Source organism: Microcaecilia unicolor, chromosome 10 (assembly GCF_901765095.1).
Source record: "Microcaecilia unicolor chromosome 10, aMicUni1.1, whole genome shotgun sequence".
NCBI lineage: Eukaryota > Metazoa > Chordata > Amphibia > Gymnophiona > Siphonopidae > Microcaecilia > Microcaecilia unicolor.
This window is the reverse complement of record NC_044040.1, coordinates 23,410,910-23,437,665: the sequence shown is the minus strand read 5'-3', so window position 1 is coordinate 23,437,665 and position 26,756 is coordinate 23,410,910. Positions and strand designations below refer to the sequence as shown.

The 26,756-nt window shown below is 46.2% G+C and overlaps 1 protein-coding gene across 6 annotated transcripts in view; it reads left to right on the top strand.

Annotated features, from left to right (window-relative positions):
* SBF1 (SET binding factor 1) overlaps positions 1 to 26,756 on the top strand; it is a 186,186-nt gene that overhangs the window by 116,901 nt on the left and 42,529 nt on the right. For 2 of the 6 annotated variants that reach the window (XM_030217003.1, XM_030217000.1), the window contains exons 19-30: positions 1,006 to 1,265; positions 3,892 to 4,064; positions 8,230 to 8,303; positions 8,673 to 8,868; positions 9,153 to 9,280; positions 10,632 to 10,807; positions 16,249 to 16,326; positions 19,840 to 19,979; positions 23,155 to 23,362; positions 24,473 to 24,669; positions 24,953 to 25,090; positions 26,056 to 26,133. In XM_030217003.1, the coding sequence (XP_030072863.1) occupies positions 1,006 to 1,265; positions 3,892 to 4,064; positions 8,230 to 8,303; positions 8,673 to 8,868; positions 9,153 to 9,280; positions 10,632 to 10,807; positions 16,249 to 16,326; positions 19,840 to 19,979; positions 23,155 to 23,362; positions 24,473 to 24,669; positions 24,953 to 25,090; positions 26,056 to 26,133 (1,846 nt within the window). The remainder of the gene's footprint in view (positions 1 to 1,005; positions 1,266 to 3,891; positions 4,065 to 8,229; positions 8,304 to 8,672; positions 8,869 to 9,152; positions 9,281 to 10,631; positions 10,808 to 16,248; positions 16,327 to 19,839; positions 19,980 to 23,154; positions 23,363 to 24,472; positions 24,670 to 24,952; positions 25,091 to 26,055; positions 26,134 to 26,756) is intronic. The other 4 variants (XM_030217006.1, XM_030217002.1, XM_030217004.1 and 1 more) reach the window with 3 other exon arrangements.

The window sequence follows — 26,756 nt, the reverse complement described above, 5'->3', positions numbered from 1 at the left end:
CACTTACCAAGTCGGGTTTACGGCGGCCGGCAGCAGCGGTAAAAGGCGTGCAGGCTCGGCCCTTCTCTCTCCCTTGTGGAAACAGGAAATGAGGGCGGGACCAGAGCTAAGAGAGAAGGGCCGAGCCTGCACGCCTTTTACCGCTGTTGACGGCCTTCCTAACCCAGCAGTTTCCCTCAGCTCCTTTGGACACCATGAACCTTCTTTGTTTTACCTTTTCATATTCAGTCGCCCTTACCTTGCCTCCTCTTTCTGCTTTCTTTGTCCCTGCTACTGGAGTGCTCTGCCGTCAACGCTAAAAGAGACTGCCGATCACAATCTGTTTAAAAAAATCCCTCAAGACTTATCTTCGTGATAGATCATACTCCTCCGCTGCTTAACCTCTTGGTATCCCTCTTTCGTTTCTCCTGTTGTTCCTTCCCTCCTTTATGTACCTTATACTTTGTGTTGTACTAGAATTGTTATGATGTTCTTTTATTAAAACACTGTAAGCCACTTAGTGCCTGCCTTAGTGGGAATATGTGGGATATAAATGTTCTCAATAAATAAAAAAAGAAAAACTTAACTATGTTCTCTATGTTGTACTATTGTTTTACTTGGCTATGGTGTTATGGCTCTATATTTCAGTCACTCCCTAAAAGGGTTCTGAGCGGCTTACATTTCGTAAAGAGACCAGAACGTTTGCCAAGAAGTTTATAACACAACAGATTTATATATTAGAATAATGTTTATTAAAAAGTAAAATGTTTAAGTAAACATCAGTAATCTAAATAAGAAGCAGACGGTCTTTTTTTGCAGAAAGTCCAGCCTGGAGCTGTAAAGAGGGTTGAAAGATACTCTTAAACTTAATTCCTCTAACTGATACAAATTCAAGCTTACAACGATTCAGTCCCCCAGCTTTTTTGCAATTGAAGTACTATCAGGATGCTGGCTGTTTGGATGAGTTTTGATACTGCATGTCCCTCTTTGACCTTATATTCTCATTTTTATCATCTTTGTCATCAGGAAATCACTGGCGAGATGCAGGAAGATAAATCGGCATTGGAAATTGCTTCAGAGCAGCGCAGGTTGTGGCCAACCTTTACCAAGGAGAAACAGCAGGAACTGATACAGAAAGAGGAGAGCACGGTGTTCAGCCAAGCCATCCACTATGCCAACCGGATGAGTTACCTGCTCTTACCTCTCGATACTAGCAAGAACCGCTTGCTTAGGACCTCAGGTCTAGGGGACGTGGAGAGTGTCAGCAATAGCTTTGTAACCAACAGGTACAGGCTCCTCTTGTTGCACTGAGCACACAAAGTGGATTTAAATGAGTTGTTTTTATAGTCTTTAACAATTTTATGGATCACTTTGACAATACATGTGCAAATTGTCAGGAAAGTTTCCTAATTCTGAATTGAAAAGATACAACTGAGGCCTGATGGTGGAAGCTGCAGGTTTGAAAGACACATTTCTTGATAAATGCTGTATGCAGATGTGAAACTGGATAAGACCTAGAGAAGACTGAAATTCTTTGGGTGGGAGGATCTAGATCAGAGGTCAGTGGTTGATCCTATATTAGGAGAATCTGTTATGTTGTATGCTTGTTTATTGAAAACTTATATGCTGCCTTTGAGACAAGAGTCAAGAAATTGAAAGGAACTACCTTAAAGCAAATAGAACAGTGGAGGGTAGAGTAAGCACACAGTTCCCAGTTTGGGAGTCATCGTTGACGTTGGAGGAATACAGAACACAGATGGTATGTAGATCTTTGTAGACGTTAAAGATGATTAGACAGATTGGATTTTATATATCTGGGGTCTGCAAATGGTATTGAAAATGGTGGCAGTCTCAAAACTTGATTACTGCAACCTTCAGTATTTGGGAGCAGCAGTAAATCTCCAGGTTGCAGGTGATTCATAACAATGATTGCAAAAGTGGCAAAGAAGGCAAGTAGATGGGAAAGGGCTTCTCCTGTATGAACTTAACTTCACTGGTTATGCATCTCGTATTGTGTAAAAATTAAACTGTTAACCACAATATACAAAAGTTTCAGGGCAGTGGCCCTAGGTATTTAAGAAAACTGGTGAAAATCTATGTTCCACTATGGTCTGAAGGTGTAATGTACTGGTGCCTATCTCCTCCACTAGGTAATGTAAATTGGTGACTACTACTACTACTTAACATTTCTAGAGCGCTACTAGGGTTACGCAGCGCTGTGCAATTTAACAAAAAGGACAATCCCTGCTCAGTAGAGCTTACAATCTAATGGGCGAAATGTCAAGTTGGAGCAGTCTAGGTTTCCTGAGTAGAGGTATGGTGGTTAGGTGCTGACGGCGACATTGAAGAGGTGGGCTTTGAGCAAGGCTTTGAAGATGGGCAGGGAGGGGGCCTGGCGTATGGGTTCAGGGAGTTTATACCAGGCATGGGGTGAGGTGAGGCAGAAAGGGCGGAGCCTGAAGTTTGCGGTGGTGGAGAAGGGTACTGAGAGGAGGGATTTGTCTTGAGAGCGGAGGTTTCGGGTAGGAACGTAAGGGGAGATGAGGGTAGAGAGGTAAGGAGGGGCTGCGGATTGAGAGCATTTGTAGGTTAGTAGGAGAAGCTTGAACTGTATGCGGTACCTGATCGGATGCCAGTGAAGTGACTACTAGAAATCATACAGTGAGAGATATGACTTACCAGTTAGGTTTAAGTTTTGGAAAGCTGTTGAAACTTGGCTGTTTATATAGAGTGGTTGGAGCAATTTGTTTGAATAAATTACTTCCAATCCGATTTTATGTTTTGAGAAACCAATATATAGGACATGGTGATCACATTTGTATTCCTAGTATAGTAAGATCACTGTGTTTTAGCTATAGTTGTCATTATTATGTAGTGAAGAATGTTTTATTGATTATGATGATGTAAATTGCCTCAAACCTCTATGGGGGATAGAAGTGGGTTATAAATACCTAATTATCTTAAGATAGTGATTGCACCGGTGGAGAAAGGAAGAGCAGGATGGGTTTGTGAAGGAATTTCTAGTTTTCTACTAAGTGAATAACATGAGGCAAACATGGGCAATGGTGGCAGACTAGAGAAGCAATTACAGACCTAGTATTTTTTTTTTTTGTTACATTTGTACCCCACGCTTTCCCACTCATGGCAGGCTCAATGTGGCTTACATGGGGCAATGGAGGGTTAAGTGACTTGCCCAGAGTCACAAGGAGCTGCCTGTGCCTGAAGTGGGAATCGAACTCAGTTCCTTAGTTCCCCAGGACCAAAGTCCACCACCCTAACCACTTGGCCACTCCTCCACTGTGACCTACCACTAGGCCACTCCTCCACTGTTGCTACTATTTGAGATTCTAGCAACATTCCATGTAGAAGTCGGCCCTTGCAGACCATCAATGTGGCCGCGCAGGCTTCTGCTTCTGTGAGTCTGACGTCCTGCACGTACGTGCAGGACGTCAGACTCACAGAAACAGAAGCCTGCGCAGCCTTCTACATGGAATGTTGCTAGTGGAATAGCAACATTCCATGTAGAATCTCCAATAGTAGCAACATTCTATGTAGAATCTCCAATAGTATCTATTTTATTTTTGTTACATTTGTTTCCCGCGCTTTCCCACTCATGGCAGGCTCAATGCAGCTTACATGGGGCAATGGAGGGTTAAGTGACTTGCCCAGAGTCACAAGGAGCTGCCTGTGCCTGAAGTGGGAATCGAACTCAGTTCCTTAGTTCCCCAGGACCAAAGTCCACCACCCTAACCACTAGGCCACTCCTCCTGTAGCGTGTGCCCTTCTGTTCCTGATACAGAAGGACATAGTGAGTAAATATTGATGACAGAGAAACTGCAGGTAAGGAGAAGGCTCCTGACACCTGGGAAAAGCTCACATGGCACATTTCCTTTCCTCTCTGTCCTCCTGCAGTGTCACAGGCAGCATGGCAGAGAGCTACGACACAGAGAGTGGCTTTGAGGACGCAGAGAGCTCAGATGTGGCAAACTCGGTAATACGCTTCATTAATCGGTTTGTGGATAAAGTGTGTACAGAAAGTGGGGTCACAAATGAGCACCTGAAGATGCTGCATACCATGATTCCAGGTACTTCTTGCCTGCTTTTATTTTTCCAAAACACATTGCCAACCATTCTGTTCATCAACGTAAATGCACACAATTATAAATACCCACCTTACAAATAGATCAAGATAACAAATAGCTATAGAGCCCCAAAATAATAGGAGGTTTGGAAGCCTTCCTTTTTATCAGTCTAAATCTAGCTCCAGATAGTTCATATTTTTATTTTCTGCAGCTGTTTTGCTATCTTTGAATGGAAGGGCATGCTTCAAAGCAGTTCTAATAATCAGTGCCTGTGTTCCTCCCTGACCTTACACAATTGTTTCTTGGTCATCTTGTGAAATGTAAGATAACTGAGCAGGCCTCTTGTGGAATAAAGTTCCACAGTGCAGGTGCAAAACAGGAAAAAGCATATTGTTTTGGGATCACAAATTTCATAACCGGGTTAGATGGTGCTTAAACGAAACTTGCGGAGAGGATCTTAATAGCCTTCATGGCTCATAATGACAGAGTAAAATTGACAAATATTTTGAATAACTCAGCAAAGACATGCAAAAGTGATGGAGGGCATCTTAAGCTGAATTCTCTTCTCAGCAGAAGCAAGGGTAATACCCAAAGAGTGGTAGTTACATAGTCTGTGAAAACTTTTTTTTTTCTCTCCCCACCCCCTCTTTATCCTCAAGTGTAATTTTATACCAGATCACCTAGGTTGGAAGGCTAAGTGGGCACCTATTTTAAGCTTATTTTATAAAATACCAACACAAAATAGGTCAAAATCATGACTAAAATGTGGCCACACACGTTTGCATTAGCTCAGCTGAAGTTAGCATGTAGGTATGTATTTTATAATCTGTGCATGTACTTATCCTCCCATGAACATGCTTACATATATGGGTTAGGTACAAGTACCTGCCTATTTGCCATATCAAGTATTTGTGTTTGAGGGGCATTTTACGCATATATACTGGGCATACAGGTGTGAAAAATGCTCTATAAATTTCCCTTTCATAAGTTTTGCAGCTGTATTTTGCAGCAGGTGTTTTCAGCATAATAGCAGGAGAGCTGTGGTAATAAAGATTGACAGTAATCTATTCCCCATCTCTAAAACCTAGACAATGGTCAAAAGTTCTGTCCTGTCAAACAGAGCACAAGCTTAATGAGTTTGTCCATTACGTTGATTCCCACTATTCCAAGACAAGTGGGTAGTTATGTCCATCGACCAGCAGGTGGAGATACAGAACTGAGCACCACTACATAGCTCACTGCTAGCAGCTCAGCTCTTCAGTATTTTCTATCTCCAGCAGGTGGATGAACAGACTTCCTCTGGTTCTGAGGCCTTGCTCCTGGTCCAGTTGGTCAACTGGTTCCCAGTCGAGCATAGTGGTTAGACATACCTGGTGGTGTTGGGTCCCTGTCGTGCTTTCCCCCCTGGAGTGTTCTACGTTCTTTTTGAGGTCATGCTCATAGTGGCGGTCTTTCTGCAGAGACACAGGTTTTTGTGTTCTCCTGTACCTGGATGACTCCAGGTCTCTTCTTGCCTAGCCTGAGTAGAGACCCCTTCAGCACTGGTTCACGACCAGTTTTTTTGTCTGGGTTAGGTGTTTAATTTCAACAGGAGCAGGCTGGCGCCAGCGCGCCAACTTTTATTCCCGATGAGCTTGAGTGTTTCTTCAGAGGGACAACGCTTTAAGTTAGCTACCGAGTTTCTCGCTCCTACTTTGTCACCAGCCACAGGCCTGGTATTTCGTGCAGGTCCTTAGATCTATGGCAGCGGCCATGGAAGGGGTTCCTTCTTCTCTCATGTGGCCGCATTAGGGGGCCCTGCTCAGCCATTGGTCTCAGGTTTCAGAGGGCGGTGGCATCTGGCTCTTTTGCTGTCAGTGTATGAGGGGGTTTCTGCTTCCCCAGCCGTTGACCCTGGGAAGGTCCTCCTCGAGCCTGCTTTGGGAGGTGGTGTCTTTGGATACCAGCTTCTCGGGCCGGGGAGTAACCTTTGCTGGGGTTCCTTGGTGCAGGGCTCTTGGTCTCCAAGGAGGGCATTGGTCCTCTGTCTTCTGGAGCTGTGTGCAGTGAGCCGAGCTCTGGAGGCCTTTGTCCCACTGTTGGGAATGCCGCCGTTTGGGCCTTTTGGTCATGCCTGCAGCGGTTACCTTTTTTTGCCTCGCGGGGGGGACTCCTAGCAGTCTGCTGGCGGGGGAGTCCAGCTTGTTAATGGACGGGGCAGTGAGACTTTGTTTGTACCTTCGGCTGGTTTGCAGGGTCCGTCAATATGGAGACAGACTTGCTTAGTCGGTACGCTCTGGTTTCCAGCAGAGGGAGCGGTTGGTTGAGCCGTTTTCAGCTGGTGGCCTAGTCCTATGTCTAGGTTCCTCGGTGCTTCAGCCACCGCCGGGCATAGGACTCTAGGGATCTATTTGCCCTGCGATGGTTGTATCTGAGCGAGAGACCTCCATATGCCTTCCCCCATGCCGATTTTAGGCCGGCTGTGGGGAGAGTGGCAGACCTTTGGGGCAGGGTGATCCTGGTCTCCAGCCTGGCCATGGCTTCCATGGTATGCAGATCTCATGAGGTTGCTGGTTAGGAAGCCATTGTGATTCCTTCAGTGTCGAGGTCTTTCTGTCGGGGCCTAGTGGCTATGGAGGTTCCCTCCCCCCTTTCCTTTGGTCCTGCGGCCTGGCCCTGGAGAGGGCTCGGCTGCGGAAGAAAGGTTATTTGCTTTCAGTGGCATTTGCTTTCATCGGCATTTGCCAGAGTGTGTTTCTAAGTCTGGCGTGCTGTGAGGTTTTGGGTCGCTGTTGCGTCCTCTCTGGGCCACTTTCTGGATTTTTGGCAGGAGGGAAATTCATGGGGCTAGTGCTGTAGGTCCAGTGGGGGTCCTGGCTTGCTTTCAGGGCTGCTTGCAGGAGTCTTCTTTAGCTGCTCCTTCTGGACTGAGTTCTTTTTCTGGTCCTTCAGGTGCTTCAGCACTCCCCATTTGAGTCTGTTGATAGGTGGCCCTCGTTCTATGGCACCATGGCTTAGTTTGCTAAAGCACCTGTCTAGTTGTCTCTTTGTCCACGGTGTTCTTTGAGGTGTTTCTGTCAACCTGTTGCTTCTTGCAACTTCAGTGTCTTTCTCTCTTGGAAGGTCCCTTTATCCGTTTTTCGGAGGCAGGGGTCTTACTTGGGGCAGTACCATACTTCTTGCCTTAGTGTTTGTTGGTCTTTCTTTTTCTGTAGTCAGCGGTCTGTTTTTTGGAAGCTTCTGGTCTTAGGGCGTTCTTGCAATTCCCGGTTCCCGATGTTTTTCGCCATTCGTTTGGTCCTATTGGGCTGTTTGGTAAACAGCAGGGGGATCTCATGTTGCCCTAGGCTATCCTGGGCGGCGCTTCTCAGGTTGAAGGCTCTCTCTCCTGGACGTGTGGCTACGTCTTGGGTGGAGACTTTGTTGTCTTCTCTGATGGCTATCTGTAGGTCAGCAGCGTATGCTTCGCTGCATACCTTCAGTAAGTATGGTAGAATGGCTGGTGCCGCTCAGGCAGTGCTCAGCTACATTTGGGGCGTCGGTTCTGTGTATGGTAGATTCGGCTTCCCACCCTCGTAGGGATAGCTTTTGAACATCCCACTTGTCCTGGAATAGTGGGAATGAACGTAATGGAAGGAGAAATTGGGTCTTACCTGATAATTTCTTTCCATTAGTTCTTCACACTATTCCAGGAGCCCTCCCGTGGTGCGACGCCTTTGTTGGTGGCTCTATGTACTGTCTTCGTATTCTGTTTTCCAGGGACCTTATCTTTGAATGGTTCTTGGGGCTGGATATGTTGATTGCTGACCATACTCCTGATTGGGTGTGTTTTCTTCCTTGCTTGAGGACGGATACTGAGGAGCTGAGCTGCTAGCAGGGAGCTATGTAGTGGTGCTCAGTTCTGTATTCTCTATCTCCACCTTCTGGTCGATGGACATAACTACCCACTTGTCCTGGAACGTGGTGGCGCCACCGGGGACCCTTGCCAGCGAAGGTATTTGCTGCTGTGGGGTGCGGAAGGGCGGGGGGGGGAGCAGCAAGATGGGGAGACGAGGCAGGGGGGCGGCAGACTAAAATGTGCCCCTTCCCACCGTGAGGTCTGGCTACACCCCTGGCATACTGTAGTAGGGGTGTTTGTTTCTCCTCCCTCATCTCTCAATAACATGTGCATTGACTCTGGTTTTTGCAGACATTGTGCAGATGCACATAGAAACGCTGGATGCTGTGCATAGAGAAAGCAAGAGGCTCCCTCCTATTCAAAAGGTAATGAACACCTCTCCTTCAGAAGTCTACCATTAGATCCTGAATATTTAAGGGCAGGAAGGGGTTCTTTGTTAGCCAAGCTGAGAAGCGGGCTATTACGTAGAAACATACTATATGATCTTTATCTGACATAAGTTCCATCTAGTCTGCCCCTCCATACCACCTGCTTAGCACTGTAATTCCTTCCTCTCCTTCACAGATCCTCTCTGCTTGTCCTGTGTTGTCTCAAATTCCGTCCTTGTATCTGAATTCAAGATAGCATAAGAAAAGCACAGATGATTACAAAAAGGGAGGTGTGCATAGTATATCACTATCTGATCTTTTCTTCGTTTTCACTTGTTTCCTGGTCTCACTTTTCCTTTTTCACAGCCAAAACTGCTGCGGCCCAGTTTGTTGGTTGGAGAGGAGTGTGTGATGGAGGGCTTACGAGTATACCTCATGCCAGATGGTCGAGAAGAAGCTGCCGGAGGAAATATCGGGGGTCCACCGTTACTTCCAGCAGAAGGCGCCATCTTCCTAACATCTTATCGTTGCATTTTCAAGGGCACCCCCACGGACCCTCTAGGTAACAACTGTAGGTGGCAGGGCTGTGTGGATAGCTACTGCATGGGGACTTTGACCTTGTGAGCACTAACTCTGTGCTGCCTCCTGTAGTACTGGACACACGTATTTCATTCAGACAGGTTGGCATCCAGTTAAAACCAAACTCTAGGGTTCACAGTTTTCTTGTGATGTCTGTGTTTATGAATGGATGAAAGGAAAATAGAGTGAGTGAACACTTCAGATGCATGGAGGAGCCATGTAGGAGAGTGTATTATGGTTGATATTTATTTTATTATCTTAATGCAGCGGCAGAGCAGGTGGTGATACGATCGTTCCCTATTGCTGCTTTCACAAAGGAGAAAAAAATCACTGTCCAGGCTCAACTGGATCAATTCATCCAGGAGGGACTGCAGCTACGTTCTTGCACGTTCCAGGTGAGGGCATCTGCTGGCCTGCAATAGTATCCTCCATTTTATCTAATACAGTTCCCAGGGGGTTCCTGCAGGATCTTGCAGGACAGGTAACAATATTTCCCATTATATCTTCAGGGGCGTAGCCAGACAACAGATTTTGGGTGGGCCTAGGCAAGAATTGGGTGGGCACCATATGTTCTCTCCCCTCCAAAAATATATCTCAGCTGGCAGGAAAATGCTTCCACCTTGGCAGTCTGTAGCAGGCATGCGCTGAAAACTGAGCATACACAGGTGCCGGTATCATGGAGTGTAGCATTTTCGTTACCATCAGGGGGACGTCTTCAGCTAGCGGAGCTTAAAATCCCCACCAGCTACTGCTAAACGTGTGCTACTGTTGGGTGGGCCTGAGCTCTAAGTGGGTGGGCCCCAGCCCACCCAGGCCCACCTGTAGCTACGCCACCGTCTTGTGCATATATATCTGGACTTTCCTGCTGGATTTCAGCTACTAAACCAAGATCGTTTTATCTAGTTAACATTAATAATTACTGTCCTTTATTCCCCATTTGTACGTCCCTACATGTTTTCAAATTAAATCTCATTGGCCACTTTTCTGCCTATTTGCCTGGGTCAGTATATCTATTTTCTGGTAAGGTTGGTGAACCCTGCATATGGGTGTCATTTGCAGAAACATGGCCAGTACTGCTGCTTATTTAATCACTCAGAAAAGTATTGCAATAGAGCACCTTATCTTCATAATTCTTTTATCTATAAACAATCATGGACTTCAGTCTGTTATCTGAAGACCCGCTGTTTCCAGAAATTTAGTTTTTGGAACAAGTCTGGTCCCAGCCGTTCCTGATATAAAAGGTATAACCTCCTAGCGCATTCCTTTCAGTCATGGCCTTAAACACTTAACAGATGACCTCTCTATGCCCTAGCAAAGGTAGGAAACTTTGTATGTTGTATTTCCTGTGTGAAGTTGGTTGCTAATGTTTTGGAAATAGTTTGGTAGGATATCACCACATGCATAACTACCTTCTGGTTTATTGTAATTTCCTTGGTATTGATGATAGGCTCACTGGTCTGTAGTTGCCTGATACTGATTCAGATCTCTTTTAGAATATGGGTGCTTCATGTTCCCTTTGAGAACTTCACCCATTCTGTTTACTGAAACATTAAGTGCAGGAGTTGTGTGAACACTGCACTCGCTTCCCATAATTAACCTTCAATGGATTTCATCTGTTCCTAGTGTGTTGTATGTAATGCTGATTTCTAAGAGATCAGCGTCTCACTGTGGAATGTCCCTGTGCTTTCTCTGTGTGCATTGACGAGGTTCTTGGACCCCTCACTCTAATGCTTCATGTCATTCCAGCTGATGAAGATTGCCTTTGATGAGGAAGTGGCATCAGAGAGTGCAGAAGTGTTCCGGAAGCACCTTCACAAACTCAGATACCCACAGCATGTACATGGCACCTTTGCCTTCACAATGGGTCTGTCACCAAAGCAGACCATACAGCCGAAGCAAAAGGAGAAAAACCCGTCTCTCAAGTAAGAACCTTTTAGTCTCTTAGAGTTAGACATTTCTTGCCAGGCTCTGAGCGGGTCTCTGTACAACTCTGAGTGTATCACCGGCATACCTCAGGAAAAATAATTTGTTGTCTTTATCAACATCTGAAAAAAAAAAAACACTGGTCTCTCTGGCCATAACCCCATAATTTTCAATCCTCTCAGGGCACTGAGGGTGTTTTTATTGCTTTGTGAGCTTTGGAAAAGTGCTTCTCGGGGGGAGGGGGGGGCAGTCGGTGGTACACTCAGAATCATGTTTCCAAGGCTTCTCTGCATGCTTAATCTGTTGCTTGTACACTGATAACCTGTTTGACTATTATTATTATTTGTTACATTTGTATCCCACATTTTCCCACCTATTTGCAGGCTCAATGTGGCTTACATAATAACGAGAAAGCAAAGTAGTCAGCAGCCAACCTGGTACAGGAAACCATCCCATAACATACTATGTTGTCTGCACTACCTGGAGGGGATGAGAGTGATGAGAGCCTGTTCTAACACTGGTTAGTTGGAGCAGACTCTGCCCGATCCTTGAGATTAGCTCTTTCTAGTTTCAGGCAGGGGCGTAGCCACGGGTGGGCCTGGACGGGCCCAGGCCCAGCCACTTTTCCTTCAGGCCCGCCCAGCTCCCACCCTAACAAGCCCCAACCCAAGCCATCTTTTCCTGCCTCTTCTGCTGGCTCTCCCATCCGCGTGGTCTGTTTAATTTTAGTCCTTGAAGCGCCGTTCTCCCTCCAGGACCGCACCGGCGATTCCGATAGCCTTCTGCCAGCGTGCATCGTCGGGGGCGGGGCTTCTCCTTAGGCGCATCCCACCTCAGGATGCGCCTGAGAGGCCCCGTCCCCGACGACGCACGTTGCCAAAAGGCTATCGGAATCGCCGGTGCGGTGCTGGAGGGAGAACGGCGCTTCAAGGACTAAAAATAAACAGACCACGCGGACGGGGAGGGCCATCAGAAGAGAGGGAGGGGATGGCGAAGGGAGAAAGCGCTGCCAAGGTAGGCCGAGGGAGACAGAAGAAAATGCCAGGGGGGGGGGGGAATATTTTAAAATTACTGTGTAGGGGTGGGGTTGGGAACAGCCCACCCAGGTTAATGCGGGGCCCGCCCAAAATGGTAGGTCTGGCTACGCTGCTGGTTTCAGGTGTAAGGCTTCAGAGAATATCACAGAACTTTGTGTAGAGGAAAGCTCAGAATTGAGTCTCAGTATTGGAATAGCAGGGGGGTATGGCAGATCTGGATTGAACTAATATTTGTTTGGGATGGTGCAGCACTGCTCTGGAACTATTTCACTATCGATATCTGCGTTCAGTGGCTTTCTAAAGCTGCTGCTTTGCCATGTTCAACCTGTTTATTTTATAAATCATTTTGATCCCCATAAACCCGGATGGGACGTTTAGGTTATTTAGGTCATATAATGTATGTTCGCTGTATTTGGAGAGAAGCTTTTTCAGAGGTTCCCCTCAGCGTTGTGCTTAAACCATGGGGTTATTCCAGTTGTGGCAGTTGTCTTCCTCCCTCTGTAGGACTGAGCATGTCACCTCCATGGTCTGCTGGGCTCTAGCTGATATTCAAACCGCTCTGTGTGTGTTATCGTGCCCTCTGCTGTGTAAAGAGCCTGTTCCATCTCATATACACACCAGTCTGAAAAGCAGAAATGTTACCTCGCTGCTTGTTCTCCGTTGGAAATATCAGAAATCGCATACACCAGCTTAGCCACCATGCTTGCACTAACCTGCATTCAAACACAACCCTTGCTGCGCCTGCTTGGAATCAGGATGACGGTAGACATCTTTTAAAAGGAATACAGGGAACTTGATAAGGATAGCGATTATGGCAAGAGCTGTTGGAACCTGTAACATAGTAGATGACGGCAGAAAAAGACCTGCATGGTCCATCCAGTCTGCCCAAGACAAACTCCTATGTGTATACCTTACCTTGAATTTGTACCTGTCCTTTTCAGGGCACAGACCGTATAAGTCTGCCCAGCAGTATTTCCCGCCTCCCAACCACCAGTCCCGCCTCCCATCACCGGCTCTGGTACAGACCGTATAAGTCTGCCCTCCCCCTATCCTCGCCTCCCAACCACCACCCCCTCTTCCCCCCAACTGCTCCGCCACCCAATTTCAGCTAAGCTTCTGAGGATCCATTCCTTCTGTAAAACTGCCAGTCCAGTTTTTTAGGTTTCAGAACTGGCCTTTCTACTCATAAGTCAGATGGCTTGCAGAAGGACTTCAGTGGTACTATGAAATATATTTATATAGTTATACAGGGTATAGACAGTGTTGTATGAATACACGATCCCTTCTCAATGGAGCTTACAGTCTAGTTTATAGGTGGACTTTGAGAAGCAGATCCTGAAGTTTATTCAGGTGAATAGACCCAGCATTTTCTCCCTTCCTCCTTCACTTTGACCCAGTGATGGGTGGCCGGTGCCAGTGGACTAAGGAATTCTAATAGGAATGTCGGAGAAACAGCTGAAGTTAGGGAAGACATGATTGCTGCCATTTTTACCATTAATGTAAATAAAGCCATGGTGAGAGCATGCAGAGAGGGTGATGCAGATGCTGAAACATTCTGGGGAAGAGAACGTAGAGGACTATAGGACAAGGCAGGAGTGAGGATGGCTGAGAAAAGGAAGAACACAAAGACTAGGAACAATGGAGGTGACATTTCAGTGACTTGAAGTGGGGAAGGAGATGATATAGTAGAGTCATAGGTATTCAAGACAGGATTTGGCATATTGTTGTAGGTAAAGACAAAAATAATAGAGCGGAGATGACCAAGGGGAGGAATGATTCAAGACCCCGCAGTAAACTTTCTAATCTACATAGTAACATGGTAACATAGTAGATGACGGCAGAAAAAGACCTGCATGGTCCATCCAGTCTGCCCAAGACAAACTCCTATGTGTATACCTTACCTTGAATTTGTACCTGTCCTTTTCAGGGCACAGACCGTACAAGTCTGGCCAGCAGTATTTCCCGCCTCCCAACCACCAGTCCCGCCTCCCATTACCGGCTCTGGTACAGACCGTATAAGTCTGCCCTCCCCTATCCTCGCCTCCCAACCACCACCCCCTCTTCCCCCCACCTGCTCCGCCACCCAATTTCAGCTAAGCTTCTGAGGATCCATTCCTTCTGCACAGGATTCCTCTATGCATATCCCACGCATGTTTGAACTCCGTTACCGTTTTCATCTCCACCACCTACCGCGGGAGGGCATTCCAAGCGTCTACCACCCTCTCCGTGAAAAAATACTTCCTGACATCTTTCCTGAGTCTGCCCCCCTTCAATCTCATTTCATGTCCTCTCGTTCTACCGAGATGACAATCTAGTAGATGACAATCTCAGTGTTTTTGTCTTGACTCCCACAGGGATTTTCCCATTTTTGTTTTCATATGGTGTAGGTGAAATGTAAAGAATACCGAGGCTATGGTCACTTTGTGTGAGGACTCGGCTGCCAGTGATGTATGTGGGTGAGAATGGGGTAGAGCTCAAGTGTCATCGGCATTTAAACAATCTTGCCTCATTTCCTGAAATTAAATATAGAAATGTAAGTGTCGAGAATCTTAGCTGTAGACAGCCAGCTGATTTGGCTCTGTGGAGAAGGAGAATCATTAGAGATGTTTATGAGGACAGTCGGGCCTAAGAGCTGAATATCAAAGGAAATCAGCATAGACAGATCATATCAGGGCCTGGAAAACTAGCCGTTTTGCCTCTGTTAATCTCCCCAGATCACTTTCGAACTTTGAAAAGGAGAAAAGCCAGACGTCTGCACACCAACTTTAGTAGTGATAGATTTAGCCGTTTCAGTTTGTTGTTGGGAATGGTGGGTGGCATATATGAAATGTGAACTGCAGCACACGCATTAGTACATTTTGTATTACACTCAGTTCTAAAGAATCTGGTATCTGAAAAATTCTTAAGCCAGGAGGGAAACAGGAAAGGTTTTACAGTTGATTTGTCAAAGGTCTAGGTAACAGTGAGGCATATTTTCAAAGCACTTAGCCTTCTAAAGTTCCATAGGTTTCTATGGAACTTTGGAAGGTTAAGTGCTTTGAAAATAGGCCTCAGTGCTGACTTGCTCTAGGGGGAGCCTTTTAGCTTCCCATCTGGATTTGGCTCATTTCCTGAAAGGAGTTCCTCACCTTAGGCCTCCACTGCAGGCAATCGTTCCTTCGTGGACTAAATCCAGTTCCCTGTACCTTGGACCTAGTATCTTTTGAGCCCTTAAAAAGGTAACGGGTAATGATCTTACTCTGAATATGGTTTTCTTTGTATCGCTTTGCTTAGCACGATGGCTTATGGAGTTGCAAGCACTTCCTGTCAGGAACCATTCTTGTGCTTTACAGAGATTAGAGTTTCCATCTGTATGGTTCCTTTTTCTTTTAGGTGGTTAATATCTCTTTATGGCAAGTACATAAGTACATAAGTAATGCCATACTGGGAAAAGACCAAGGGTCCATCGAGCCCAGCATCCTGTCCACGACAGCGGCCAATCCAGGCCAAGGGCACCTGGCAAGCTTCCCAAACGTACAAACATTCTATACATGTTATTCCTGGAATTTTGGAGTTTTCCAAGTCCGTTTAGTAGCGGTTTATGGACTTGTCCTTTAGGAAACCGTCCAACCCCTTTTTAAACTCTGCTAAGCTAACCGCCTTCACCACTTTCCATTATTCCAGCAATATTCCCAAAAGTATTTCTTTGCAGAAAAGGTGGTGAATGTATAGAATAGCTTCCCCACGGAGAGGAAAACCATATCAGAAGTTAAGAAAGCATATGGGATTAGCAGGGGATCCTTAGTTTTATTGCGCTTGATGTGAAGATACATTCTGAAATCAAGTGAGATTTGTCATTTTGTACTGAGGAAGGAAAACATGCAGGCTGGATGGACCTCTTGGTCTTTATCTGCTGCCATGGTCTAGAACTAAACAAATATAGAAAATCAGCATTATATGTGGATCTGAAATAAGACGACACAAGCAGTGTGGCTAATTCTACCTCAGGCTTGAAGGGGGGGGGGGGGTGGTCACTGATCTGTCTGAATAACTTAAAACATTTCTGCTGTGCAGATTGATGTGCTGCTTAATGGAAAAAATAAAAAAGAATGAACATGGTGATATAAATTCTAGTTTCAAACCAATCTCTGTTTTTCTTTGTAGAGAGTTCTGAAAGTTATTTATATCGCAGAAGGAACACTTGTATTCTTAAAGAGAGATTTTTGACCTAATTGTAAGCCCAACAGCAAGATTTCATCCATTAGGGAGAGCTCCTGTGTGGAAGCTCCTTGCCCAGCACTGGGAGTTGACTTGCCTTGTGGAAAGAATGTAGTGGGAAGAGCACGGTGTTTGGGGGGAGATTCAGGGAGGAGAACAGATCCCAAGCGAAGTCTAAGCATGTTCTCTTTCTGTTTATAACTCAGTTCTCAGCAGGTGAACGACATGTTCCATGGCCTGGCAGTGGGAGTTATTTCTCTTGGGCAGCTCGGCCATTCCACCACGTAAGCAAGCCTTTCCCTCACAACTCCTGGCAAGGGGTGATGGCACTCACTCAGGGCGGGGGCGCTTTTACTTGTCCTTTTTGGACTCCTGTTTCTCGAGGCAGGTGATCGCGGTGTTTGCACTTTGCATGTTCACGAGGCTTTGGGTTCTGTCACTGCAATATTCCAGTAAGCCAGTTAAAGCAGTGTCACTGGCTAGATTGCCCCGTATGCCAAATCCCCTTTCTTGGCTTGGTTGCTTCTTCTTTTGACTTTAATACTAGATCTTCCTTTCTTTATTAGCTAATACATTTTAGCTCTTATATCTTTGCCTTTGTATTTTTTTCTCAAAATAAAAAAAATGCAGGTATTATGTCAGTAGCTCCTGTTGTAGTGAACACTGCAGGCACTTCACCATGGTCCAAAGTAATTACTTGTTGGAATCTTGTTTTCCTTAGGGCGACACTGAGCCGCACAGTTTTTTCCCCGGGGTACACATGTAGAAAACCAATAGCAAAGTCAGCGATCAAAGCAACCGTAGGAAGCATAAGCTACTTTTAATTTTTATAGAGCTGCTATACAGTGATAAGTGTTGGATTATACTATATCCATCCAGGTGGGTACCTGAGGCAATAGGAGCTAGCAGCTTGCCCAAGGCTACAGAGTGTAGGAGGCAGAAGTGAACTTTGAACCCTGCAGCACCACTGGGAACGCACTTAACTTTGTGTCAGTGATGGGAAAGAATGGGTGTGCTATGATAGGGTGCTCCGGAAGGATAATGGGGAACTTAGTCAATGTCTTCTGTAGCAAAAACATATTTTTTAGCACTACAGTGCGTATTACTATTCAAGTATTTGTTAAGTTGAACTTCTGCCCTAAGAATCCATGGTTATTATTATTAATAACATTTGTATAGCGCTACCAGACGCACGCAGCGCTGAACACCTGACATAGAGAGACAGTCCCTGCTCAATAGAGCTTACAATCTAAAAATAATACAGACAGACAAGACAATTAAGGGCGAGGGAAGTACTGGGTGAGAAGGAAGAAGGGGGAGGTAATTGAGTAGTAGCTAGGAGCCAAAAGCAGTGGTGAAAATGTGGGTTTTCAGCATAGATTTGAAAACAGGTAGAGATGGAGCTAGACGTACAAGCTCAGGAAGTCTATTCCAGGCATAAGGTGCCGTGAGGGAAAAGGGACGAAGTCTGGAGTTAGTGGTGGAGGAGAAGGGGGACGACAAGAGAGATTTGTCCAGTGAGCGGAGTTCACAGGGAGGAATGTAGGGAGAGATGAGAGTGGAGAGGTAATGAGGAGCTGCAGAATGGATGCATTTAAAGGTCAGTAAGAGAAGTTTGAATTGTATGCGGAAGTGGACAGGGAGCCATGTGGACATGGTTAAAGTCTGCCTGGCTTAATAAAAAGGTAGTGGCAAAAAGAGAAGCTTGACCCTATGCCGAAGGTTAGCAGCAACTGCTTCTGCACCACCGGATGCCTGATACCAAGCAGTAACCCAGTAGCCTGTATGTGCTTGCCATTAGAGTTCCACTAGGCGTCAGAAGAATGATTTCAAATGATCACAGCATGTCAAGAGATTTCAGACCATTGTTTCAAGGCCACAGTGCAGATGCTAGCCACCTGAAGTTATGGGAAAGGTTCCAGGCTGCACGAGAACTATTTAATGAATCACTCAGGGTTACAGAAGGGATGGTGGGTTGTACCAGAAAAAGAAAATACAAACATAAAAACAGTATGCACAATATTTTCAAAACAGAGCTCTCAGTTCTTGTGGTAGAACACAAGAAGGCAGAAGCAATGTGAGCAAATAGTAGTAGCTGATGTACCTGTTTATAATGGCCAGGAATGTCCAGCCCTACCAGCTCAGATGCATGGATTCATGTCCTCTTAAAATCGTGCCTACCTGTGGAGCTGCAGCAGACTTGCTTCAGTCCAGCCCCGGGGAGCTGCAGAGGCCTTCCTCTCTCCCCCCACCTACCTCATTCCCAATATACTTCCGTCAGGAACTCTAACAGCCAGAAGCTGGAAACCCCAAATGGGCTGAATTAGCCATGACTCGGCTATAATTTTTTTTTTCATGCTGCATTTTGTAATTTTGGTGAATTTAGATTAGATAGTTAATAATAAACATACATAAAATGAAGCAAATGTCCATATAGATTCGTTTTCATGAGTTCATTCGTCTTAGCTTGTATCGGTATTCATCACTTGTACTCCCTTCCTGGAGTTTTGGAGAGGATCACCCCCGTAACCCCTCGATTTATTCAGATGTATAATGGTGAGAGCAACCTAACGCTGAAGAGCTTTTAAAATATCCATGTTCTAAATATCAAGATGAAGTCATGATAGCAAAAGTGGAATCATGATGATACTCTAACGTCCAGGTGAATCCTTTTTTTTTTTTTTTTTTTTTTTTATAACTCTTGCTAGTCCTGCTGCCTTAATGGTGATCTCTTCATATTGTGAAATTGGGTTTGAGATTCTGAACAGTTCTTAGGACTGACAGTCACTGGCAGTGTTGGACTAGAAGAAGCCAGGAGTAAGTGAGTCAACTTTGGGGCTGAATGACAGCATCTCACCAGAGGATCATTCACTGAACTGTGGTAGCTCCCTTCTACACTTTCTCTTTAATTATCCCTCTGGCCTGTCTTCCTCCTTTTACCTTTATTTCTAGTTCCTGTTTTTCCTCCTTTTATGAAATTATAGCTCCTCCTTCAACATCTTCTTCCTTTTCAGCTCTCTCGCCTGCTCCTTTCCTTCCCATCCTTTCCTTTCATTGTCTGGTTCCTTTTCTTCTGTTACACTGTTACTGGGTGAGAATTCTTGTTGCTGTGCAGGAATGCAGATGATATTGTCCTGTTCACTCGATTTAGGAGCGGGGATCTCGGGCATCAGTCCTCTGTGATTTCTAGTTAGTTATGGGACTAGCTCAGACTGTACAGGCAACAGTGAAAAGTGTATTTAGTAACACACCATATCCAGCAGGAAAGGATTCAGGAGACTGCTGTGCCGTGCCATCCTCTCCCCCTCCCAATTCCTCCAGTCTACTACTGTCTCTTTGCTTTATCTTTACTGCATTAATTTAATCAGAAATGCTTGTTCATTGTTAACATTAACTTTCTCTTGGCCATGTTGATTGAATGAGAATGAAACTGAGGCAGAAGGGCAATGGGAAAGTGTATACGATGTGGTCTGTATGCCTCTTATGGCTGAGAAAAGGGGAGTTGCTCAAAAGGTTTGGGAGGTGGGGTGAGGGCAATGGGGATAATCAGTCATAGTCTTGTTGCTCTGTTGAATGGAGGTCAACCATGGTCCTTACTGCTCTGTATCTTTCCTCTGGTGGTGGAAGGTGAGGAATGAGCAACCACAGGCCTTGCTGCTTGGAGAATGGGAAGTACAGCTGTAGGCTGTGTACCTCTGATGTCAGTAGGCTTATGGTAGCCCATGAATCTCCTGTCTCTGGTGGTAGGAGTGTGATAGCTGCAGGTATTATGTTCTGATCATCATTCTTCTTTGTAGAACCCTTTCCCGGAACCTGGTGAAGAATGCGAAGAAGACAATTGGTCGTCAGTATGTGACTCGTAAAAAGTACACAGCCCCCCAGTGGGAGTACCGTGGAAGCCAGCAGTCACTTGAGGATAAAGAAGATGAAATTTCAGGTTGGGAAGAGCTAAGACTCCTAGAACATATATCTAATGTATTTCTTCATCAGGTCATTTAAGATCATAGGGTTTTGTTTTGTTTGTTTTTTTAATATAAACTTCTTCTTTTTTAAATTTTTTTTTCTTTTGTTGCAACATCAACAAATTACAATCATCTGATTCACGATTGTTCCTTCTTGGCCAGTTTGACAACATTGAACATCATTTACAGTATTAACCCCCCCCCCAAATGTCTGATCAGATCCCAGTCCTCATTGCTTAATGTCCTCAGTACTGTCAGAAATGGCAGCAGCTTCTGAACCCTTAACTATTTCAACTCAGTCCTTATCCCCTCCCCTCTACCTGATTCAAGTAGCTTTCCCACATAGCTTCAAATTGCTGAAGTTTGTGCTGTTCTAAAGCAGTTCCTTGCAACTGCTTCAGTAAAGGCACCCCCTGCCTTCAGTCTAAAGCCAACACCATCCCAGGGCCGCTGAAAGAACCAGCCAAGCCCAGGGCAGGACCGGACCATTGCGCTGCCCCCCCCCCCCCCCCCCCCCCCCACTTGGGCCGATGCCATACCGCCCCACCAACTTTCGCCGCACACTCCCCTTACCTTCCTGTGACTGATGATGTCCTCTCCTGCTGTGTGCCACCCAGGCCTGGGGAGTTTTGCCCTCCTGCCCCCTCCCCCCCGGCAGCCCTGCACCTTCCAAGCTGCTGTGAGTCCCATCATCACTAGCTTATGTGCTCCCTCTAGGCCTTGTACCCCCAAATTCAATAATGCCACCTCCCTTGTCACGGGGCTCTTAAGCAGTTGGAGGAATAGCCTAATAATGCAGTGGACTGAGAACCAGGGGAACTGGGTTTGATTCCCACTGCAGCTCCTTGTGATTCTGGGCAAGTCATGTATCCTTCCATTGCCCCAGGTACAAAATAAGTACCTGTATACAATATGTAAACCCAGTATATCAAATCCCATCCCCCTAGTTGCCTCAAGAACTTACAGTCCTACCAGGTGTGTTTAAAATGTACCCTTCATGCCACATTTCCACTAGCATTCCTTCTCACTCTCTGAGAATATCATCTTGAGATGCACTGGGGTGTGTAGTACCACCTCATAGTGACGATGTGCCCGTTCTCCATTATTTTGCTCAAGATGGCTAGTCTTGTAGTTCTTGTAAAGATATCCTTCCACGTTGTAAATTGTAATTCCTTGCCCAAGTCCTCTTCCCATTTTAACATGTATTCTATCCTCTGGTGCTCACTAGTATTGACCGTTTGTAAATTTGAACTAGCCAGCCCTTCCTGATCTCCCTCTTAATCAAAACTTCACAGGGCATCCTTTAGTTCAACCTGTACTTTGTGCCCTGACATGTGGTGTTTAATGTTCAAGTATGGGAGAATATTGGGAGAGGCTAGTCAGTCTCCCCCCCCCCCCCCCCCCCCAAGCTCTTTGAATACAAGGAGCTTCCCATTCTCAAAGAATTACCCACTGTAGCCTAAGCCCTCTTTATCCCTTCTCTAGAATAATCCCTCCTCCCTGACTGGAGTGAATCGAGGCTAAAATAGATGGCTGTGAACAGAGTATTTCCTGTTGTATGCAGTCTTGCCTTCCACTGTGTCTAGACTTTCATCATAAGCCCAATAAAGGGGCTCAACATTTGCTTATAGATTCTATTACCCAAAACTACCCAGGGTAAGTGATGCCTCTTGCCCAAGAGACTCCTTCCCTGTCCATGCACACACATTTCGCACATCCAACTCCCCAGGCATTGCACCCCCACTCTTAAAAAAGGTTTGGACGGCTTCCTAAAGGAAAAGCCCATAGACCATTATTAAAATGACTTGGGGAAAGTCCACTGCTTATTTCTGGGATAAGCAGCATAAACTGTATTCAACTTTTTGGAGATCTTGCCAGGTATTTGTGACCTGGATTGGCCACTGTTGGAAACAGGCTGCTGGACTTAATGGCCCTTTAGTCTGTCCCAGTGTGGCAATACTTATGTACTTCTGTAATCCTTGTTTGACCCCCATTCACACACCCTGTCTTACTAACCATCTATTCAACTCATTAAATCACCCGCATTCAACCGTATCTCTTATTAGAACTGATCATCTGTTCACCCGCAACCTCCTGTAGACCACTAGATCGCTTTTGCAGCTGTTTTCTCCCCCCCCCCCCTTGTTTTTCTTTCTCCTATCAATGATCCTTCAGCGGGGCTCCTCACTCTTCACAGGCTCCTCTGGAAGGTTCTTAAGTCCCAGCCTTTTCAACTGTGATAGTCTTTGCAACTGTACACAATTTGCCATTTTACTGTTTGCTGCTGTGGCTATTTTGAACAGAAACAGCCATCTATATTTGAGATCACAGCTTGGCTAAAATTGCCTGCATGTTTGTTTTTAATGCTCATCAGTCTGTCAATAATCCCAGACAGCTTTTGCGCTTTCACTACTACATTGGAGGGATCTTCTGATGTAACATCTCTTGCTTGTCCCATGTGTTGTCTTCCAGTTTGGGGCCTGACAGTCTGGCTTCATTGGTGCCACAGTTAACCTTTTGCAGACCCTGCACTGACTGGCTGCTCCAAGATATGTACATTCTTTCAGGTCTGCTCTTTTCTTTATGGACTCCATCTCTGGAGCTACACTGTTCCGCATATCCTTTAGCCAGTTTTAGCATGGATGATGGGGGATTTTCCTCAGGTCTCACCACGAAGTTGGAGCAAGAGGACTAGGCATCCATCTTGGCATGTGACATCAGCCTCTGAGTTCATAGTTTCAAATGTAAAGCCAAGTGTTGCACTGATGTAACAGCTTGAAGGATGCAAAATGCCTCTCTCCCTGGATGTAGAATTCCATGACCTCAGTCATGTTTGTATGATGTATATTTTCTGAAGTACAGACTATCCTAATACCTGAATATTTATTTATTTATTTGTTGCATTTGTATCCCACATTTTCCCACCTATTTGCAGGCTCAATGTGGCTTACATTATTCCGTCATGGCGATCGCCATTTTCGGAGTGAGAAATACAAGTGGTGTCCACAGTGTAAAACACACCATCCAACTAATCTCTGATTTAGTCACATGTGGCAAAGATCAATTGGCAGGACAGTTGCTGAGTTTGGGCTCTGCTGTGTGTGTTAGAAGTTGTCCTGTTAACCTATGTTTGGGTTTTGCTGTTTGCAGTATCTGAGGAGTTGGACAGAAGTACCCTGACCTCTTCCAGTACCATTAGACCTGTGGAAAAGACGACCACAAGCCATGTGGTGGAACGAGCTTGTTGCCGTGATTATCAAAGAATGGGACTGGGCACACTCAGTAACAGCTTGACCAGGTCAAAGAATGAGCCATTTCGGATCTCAACTGTGAACCGAATGTATGCCATCTGTAGGAGGTAGGTCCCCGGCAAATGGTATGTGAATAGCTTGGTGTACAAAAACTTGTTTTGTCAGGGCTGAAAAGTTTGAGTGGTGTAATCTACCACACAGCAGCTATAAACTGAGCTCCACATGGGAGAATGTGAACTTCTGTCTCTCAGGTAGAGTGGTCTGTGTGACATGAGGAGGTGATCTCGGAGAAGATAGTGAGTGATGGGAACATTTATGTGCAGAGGAGTCTTCCGGATTGGCCAGTTCCTAGCACTGCCATTCATACCAACAAGACTAGAACTTGTATTCTGCTTTCATACTTAGACTTTGTATGTACAGAACACTGTCTACTAGTGGCTAGTCATGATATGCCAAGGTAGGTCTCATGTATTCTGACAATACTGGCATTTGGAGGCAGGGTGGGTGGCTGTATTCAAACACAAAACTCTCAGGGTCAGTGCCTTAGTGTGTAGAACACAGAGTTCTCCAGTTTGGTGGATGGTTATGCAGGCTGCCAGGTGCTCCTTCACCAGTCTTTTCTTCGGCTGTGTTGTGTAGTTCAGTGGCGTAAGGCTTCGTTGTGTAGTTCAGTGGTGTAAGGCTTCGTTCTGTGAGTCTGACGTCCTGCACCTACAACGTGCGGGACGTCAGAAACAGAAGGACTAGGAAGCCTTTTGCGAGGAAGACCTTGGCTGGCGTGGGGGGGGGGGGGAGGTTTGGGGTCCCCCGCCAGCAAAGGTAGGCGGGTTGGCGGCGGGAGGGGGGGGTCGACAATGGCTGGCGGGCGGTGGTAGCGGCAATGGGGGAGGGGCGTCAATGGCAGGTGGGGGGGGGCTAAAATGTGCCCCCTCACCTCGGGCTCTGGACCCCCCCCCCTCCCGCTGAAGTCTGGCTACGCCCCTGGTGTAGTTATGAAATAACTAAAGTTGAGAATTTGGGGAAACATTCCCTAGCTGAATGACTAAAGATTTGTTAACAACAAGGTCCCAGACTATCTCAAGAAATTCCAAATAGTGCAAAAACAATAGTTACTCCCTGCTTGTGTGCCTTGTCATTTTTCTCTGTTGCTCCATTCAGTGTTTGCTAATCTAGGGTGTGCACGTGTTGGATTCATAATTTTACTCTGTCCCCTGCAGTTATCCTGGACTGTTGATTGTGCCTCAAAGCATTCAGGACAACACCATTCAAAGGATATCACGATGCTACCGGCAGAACCGCTTTCCTGTCATCTGCTGGAGAAACTCCCGCACCAAAGCTGTGCTCCTGAGGTCAGGGGGTATGCATGGCAAAGGTGTTGTAGGGCTTTTCAAGTCACAGAATGCACCCTCCCCAGGTATGTACTGCTCGTCCCATCCTCACTCCAGTTCCAGTGTGCACCTCAGCAAAATTTGCTAATGGAAGATGCATTAATATTTTACTTTTCAGTTCAAGACCTGCCAACTACTGTGAGCTTTGACTTTAAAAACTGTGTGTAGTGACCTTGCCAGAAGTCCTTTCTTCCTTCCCTTGTTACTGCTGAATCTGGCCTAGAGCAGTATAGAGGTTAGAGTGCAATTAAACATGTCCTTCGGTAATAGACCAGTGGATTGTGAATACCCTTTTTGCTCGATTTGTAGGTCCTTCTCAGACAGATTCAATCAGTCTGGAGCAGGAGAAGTACCTTCAGGCCATCATTAACTCCATGCCTCGGTGTGCAGAGATGAGCGGGCGGAACACCCTCAGTGGCTTCACGTCTGCACATATGAACAGCTCAGGTAGGTTGTGCCTGCTGGTGACCCTCAGCACTGCAATAAGGATTGCACTTCCTTCTCTCGTTTCCTATTCTGGTTTTGCTTTTTTCCTCTCATCTTGTTTTTCTGCTGTCATCCTTCCTGGGATTAGGGTCATAAAATACTGGTGATTTGGGAAGCATCTCCCTGACAGCCACAGAGCTTCTGTTTTCTTATGAACCGGAAAACTAGATTGTAGATTCTGTCAAACCTACTTTTATGAAGATGACATCCCCCATGTCAACTAGCAGGGCATGAGGTTGGCGCCCTTGTGAATGTTGGGCAAGTATCTGAACAACTGAGATTAGAGGATGTGGCATCATAAGATACGTACTCGGGGTCACTGAGGGCACATTACTTCTACCACCTGCAGTGCCACTTAAGACAATCTTGTACCTGGGTTCTAAGGATACATGGCCACATATTACTCCCACGGTTTGTAGTGTCATCTCATGGGATATGTTTAAACTTGTGGTTTCAGAGTACACTTATACACCTACAAACTCGTATGCATCGTTATTATGGGCTGTTGTGCCATCTGATGGGGAAGTTGTACTTATTGGATATAGAAAACCTGTGCAGCCTGGAATTAGTGGTGATGCATTCCCTACAGCACCTCCTGCTGGGAGAGCCTGGAACTGGTGATTTAAAGTACTCTTGTGACATTGTTTAGAGCACCAGTTGCTAAGAGAAATTTGGCCTGGTGGATGAAGTGCTCGTGTACTATTCCTGCAGCATCTGCCGGGCTGCTGGAGTACTTTTACACTTCCTCATGCTGTAGCCCAGACTGTTTATGCTCCTCCTTCAAGGGGTTGAACTTTTTCCTTTCCTCTGCTTTTTGTTTCCTCCTCTTCCTCCCTTGTTCTCTGTTGGGACTGGGCGGGGGGAGGAAGAGGGTTAAATCTGAAGTAAGAAAAAAGCCAAAAGCTGCTGTTTTTGTGGTGCTACAGATTCTTCTGAGAAGCGACAACCCAAGCTGGGATCTCTCATGAAGCAGGTGATGGGAGGGAAGGAGGAAAGCCGAGGAGGTGAGGAAAGCTTTCACGACAGGACAGGGTGCAGAGCAGTACAACCTATCTGAGGTGCAGACAAAATGCGTTAAGAGGAAACGGAGCACAGTCATCCAGTATTAAACTACATGTATAGGGGGAGGGATGGAAGAGATTGCTAAAGTGGGGTGATACACAGCACTGTCCATCTTGGGTTAGACTGCATAAGAAAGTATACAGGACCCCACCCCTGCAGGGTCAGACTGAGCAGCAAGAGTGCAGGGGCTCCACCCATACAGGCTCAGACTGTTTGAGCAGTGAGAGTGCGGGACATTTGCCAGAATCAGATAGCTTTCCTATTGGTTAGAGGTAACTGCAGTGGCGTACCAAGGGGGGGGCGGACCGCCCCTGGTGCACGCTGCTGGGGGGGTGCCGCGCGCCTGTCGGCTCTTCATTTTCATGCTCCCTTTGCCCCGGAACAGGTTACTTCCTGTTCCGGGGCAGAGGGAGCATGAAAACGAAGAGCCGGCAGGCGCGCGGCACCCCCCCCCCCCCCCCCAGTAGTGTGCACCCGGGGGAGGGGGGCGTCGCGCTGTTCCTGGGGAGTGCTGCACCCGGGGGCGGGGCGCATCAGCGATCCGCCCCGGGTGTCAGCCCCCCTT